Here is a 4,182-nt window from a genome sequence, read left to right as displayed (position 1 = left end):
CATGAAATAAGGTCTTATGTGCATGAAATAAGGGAAATGACCGTGGAGGAGATTTAATGTATTTATCGGCCTTTTTATGTTAATGTGGTATAACAAACAGGAGCATTCATTTATATGAATTTCCAGCAGGTTTTGTCTCTTTTACTCTTCTGCTACCCTTTGTTGGGTGTAGTGCTAGATCCATATATAGGCCTCATATTTGTTTAACGTAAATTAAAGGCTATTAGCTCAATGGTAGAGCGAAGTGTTAATTTTGCACAAAGATATGGGTTCGAATCCCATATAGCCTATCAAATAACAAATTCCATAATTGCATCTTGTCGAAGACGAGATGCAAGCGGTACAACCCAGCTAAGATTAGGCATCCCATAATCATATATACATTCATACTTGGGCAAAGACGAGCATACCGTAATTAGACTTGTGCAGTATCTTACAAAATGTGTACCCATCTCTCCTTCATACCATTATAATAACTATACCTTTATGACACGCCAATACCACGCACAATTTCACCAAGTAAAGTGTAAGCAAGTATGACACCAGATGTAATATGCAATATCTTACAAAATATAGCACACTATTAAGAGACATGTCATAAATCACTTCAACAATGATACCGTTATTGTGACACGAGAAAACCATTATTGTAACAAAGTATAATTGTTATTGTAACAGGAGTAAAGTATACATTCTACGCATTATACATCTCATTATAGCATTAGAGTAACAGAACACCATTCTTCTATTATCGCAATTCGTCATTGAGTAACACACTTATATCGTTAAAGTAACACACTCAAACCATATGATCCACTTGATGTTCTTCGCCACTACCCATTCTCTCAGATGCAATGTGATGGACATAAATTTTTTTTGTTCTTATCTGCAGCGATTTCAGCAAAAAAAAAAAAGTGACATTATAGAGCGTTCAGAATCTTCATAAGTGGTAGAGTTTCCCAGTGATAAAGAATTCAATCCATATAGTTATACTGAATCCTTTCTTCGTCTAAGCGACCATCAAAATCAACCACAACTGGTTTCAGGCTGAAATAAGGCTGAAATAACTTGGATATTTCTTATGTTCATAATCTGTGGCATCACAAACAAAGTAAACTCCAACAACAATCATTTTGAGATTCAATAAACATAAAGAAAGTACCTTTCTCATTACACTTATTAGGAAGTATTAACTCTCGATGAGTGACATTCGACAACTAACGTGCTGGTAAAGCCAATATGGGAGTTGAACCCACATCTTGTGCATTGCACAATGCTCTCCCATTTGAGCTAATTATCTTTAAATAAAGTAAAATGAGAATATTCGTAATGTAAATGCGCCAATGTGCGATATCAAAGAAATTATAAACTGATAAGTTCATTTACCTATATCCGGAGGAACAAGTTGAGAGAGCTACTGTTAATTTTCTCAATGGACCTAAGTAGTTCTGATCATGGATATAGATTATCAAATAAAAGGCATAATAAGTCATCCAAAATATAACAAGTAATTTCATAACAAGTCAGGCCTCTAGAGTCGTGCGGCAAAGTATACATAACCACACCATGGCATAGAAAGCAAGAATTGGTTAAGACCACCCTATAGCTCGGATACATTATTAGAGTTCACAAATGCATTAACCTCGCATGAACACAAAAATAGAGCTCACGTACATTAATTATCTTTATAAGCTCACCTCATAAATACACCAACACATAGCTCAGATCCACGGGTTTACCTTAAATATAAAGCAAATTATACCTCAGATATAATATTACACCTCACAGATGCATTAAATAATAACCCACATACACTATTTTACAAAAATATAGCTCAGGTACATTACTTCTCTTCACGAGTTAACCTCGTAGATACACCAAAACATAGCTCAGAGTTATAATTTGGTGCTTTTAAGAGCTTATAAATATGTATCTAGGTTATTATCCAAGCTAGATGTTGATATCATATAAAATTGCATAAACTAGATCATTGTATGAGAAGAGATTTAGCATGTAGCAAATTTATTACTGAACACCTTAAACAATAACAAAAATCAAATAGAAGTCACAATCATAATAATGTTCGAATCATCCAATTCCTTTGTATTGCTCCAAATCAAAACTTCGAAGTTACATGATTCAACATAGAAATTAAATTCAACTCGATTATTGTTATAAAGAGAGGCACTTATTTATTAGCCAAACCCTATTTCAGATTCTAATATACCTAAACCCAGATTTTTAATAGATTCATGTATTAATATTGGACATAACATTAATTTATGATACAAATCAAAGTTTTTTTTTTCAAAAACTTGCACATAAACATGTAATCTAAGCATTTATTGAGTTTATCTGAAAAAATGCAAATGGAAATATGATTTGAATTGAATACAAACCTCATTGAATGGAAAATTATGTGATCCACGGCATTGTTCCAGACTTGCAGGAAATCGTCATTTTCGAAGTCGGTGTGTTCCTTTAGAATGATTCTTTTTCAGAGATTAGTAGAGAGAATTTGGGGAAAAAAGAAAAATAGGAGAGTGAGGAGAGAGAAACGTAATACGATTTAATAAGCCAAATTATTTTGTGCCCCTACCATATAACATCCGTATAAATCTCGGCCCGTGAATAAGTTTGATATATGAGACTTATTTGGAATTAAGGTTCTCATGGTTCTCATTATGTGGGTGGTTCTCACCGGATCCTGACCCTATATATATATATATATATATATATATATATATATATATATATATATATATATATATAGCTCCACGTGGCATTTCAACCTTAATTACCATAATTAATTACAACTGATCATTAAATACGAGCGTAATAAATGCATCATAAATCTCAGTAAATTATTAATTATAGTTTAATAAATATTATTATAAAATTACATCAAATAATTACGGTGCTTTGATTCTAAATTTATTAAAAAAAATATTTTGACAAAAATTCTAAAATGTAAATCATTGCGTTTATTGTGAAAAATACTTTCTTTTTTTTTTTTTGCAAGAAAAGCAAGCCATTTTATTCATCCATATAGGGAATAGATGGCCAATCTTACAAAAGGAGAACCACAAGTTTCCTCAACTAACATCCATCTAGAGCTTCTACAATCTCACCCTCTTTAGAGGGGTGAGTTACATATAATAATCTGACTTTAACTAAATATTGAATACGTTTCACTACATAATCAAACTGATGTTCCTGTCCAGAAAATATTCGTGTATTACGCTCCTCCCAAAGGCAGTAGACAGCAGCTCCCAAACAACTGGTATACCATCTGGCCTTCCAATGTTTGCAAGCTCTTCTACCAGCAATCCAGTGCATCTCCTTACTCAGCTTAACAGTTATGTTATGCATATTCAACCAAGTTAAAACCTGCCTCCATACCATAGAAGAATAGCTGCATTAAAAGAACAAATGCTTATGGCATTCATTGTCCATCTTGCATAATATACAGCGGTTCACAATGTAAAACCCTCTGATATTCAACTGGTCAATAGTAGCCAGTTTCCTTTGCATAGCCATTACCAGGAAAAAACTATGCTTAGGCAATAAAGCACGATTCCAAGCAGCCTTAGTCCAACTCAAAGTATTGCCACGCTGCCTAAAGTGATCATATAACAAATGAAGCCTAAGCTTACCCTTCCTGACACAGCTCTGCAACAACCCCTGAGCATTATCACCAGATCCTGCCATAGCCACTAACTCATCTCTGACCTGCAATATACTCCTCCAACTCTCAGAATGTGTGCTTTTCTTTTGCATAGTCCATAAATCCCCCTGCTTAATATTATAAGAGTAATTCCAAGTGTTCCAGAACCCATCAGATTGATTAATGAGTCCCCAAATCCACTTGCAAATCACACATTTATTCCAGGACAGAATCTCTTTTATATTAAATCTTCCTTCCTGGTAGGGAGAGCAACAAGAGGCCCAGCTTTTCATTATCAGTTTCCTTTGCCCTTCTTCAAAATTCCAAAGAATTTTTTTGCAGAATTTGTTAATTAACCTGAGTACACCCTTTGGTAGCAATAAAGTTGAGCACCAGAATTGCTCCAAACCAAAAGTAACAGAGTTTATGAGACTAATTTTCCCAGCATAAGAGATTTTATAAGTAGTCCAGTGATTAAGAGCCCCCTGAACCTTGGATAGGAGATCAGCAAACAT

At 33.9% G+C, this 4,182-nt stretch overlaps 1 protein-coding gene across 1 annotated transcript; it reads right to left on the bottom strand.

The window, feature by feature from the left end:
* Positions 1 to 3,099: 3,099 nt before the first annotated feature.
* Positions 3,100 to 4,182, bottom strand: LOC141655368 (uncharacterized). Its single transcript, XM_074462453.1, has 2 exons — positions 3,481 to 4,182; positions 3,100 to 3,390 (listed from the first exon to the last, which is right to left on the bottom strand). The coding sequence occupies exons 1-2, from the start codon at positions 4,180 to 4,182 to the stop codon at positions 3,100 to 3,102; spliced, it is 993 nt and encodes a 330-aa protein (XP_074318554.1).

The sequence above is a fragment of the Silene latifolia genome, chromosome 5 (assembly GCF_048544455.1).
Source record: "Silene latifolia isolate original U9 population chromosome 5, ASM4854445v1, whole genome shotgun sequence".
Taxonomy (NCBI): domain Eukaryota; kingdom Viridiplantae; phylum Streptophyta; class Magnoliopsida; order Caryophyllales; family Caryophyllaceae; genus Silene; species Silene latifolia.
The sequence above is the reverse complement of the archived record's forward strand: the minus strand, read 5'-3'. Positions and strand labels throughout refer to the sequence as shown.

Bases quoted from the DNA above. Each gene is read 5' to 3' on its own strand.
- LOC141655368 (XM_074462453.1), bottom strand. From the start codon at position 4,182: ATGTTTGCTGATCTCCTATCCAAGGTTCAGGGGGCTCTTAATCACTGG. The intron at 3,391-3,480 runs GTGAACCGCTGT...GTATGGAGGCAG, and splicing joins ATATCAGAGGGTTTTACATT to GTTTTAACTTGGTTGAATAT.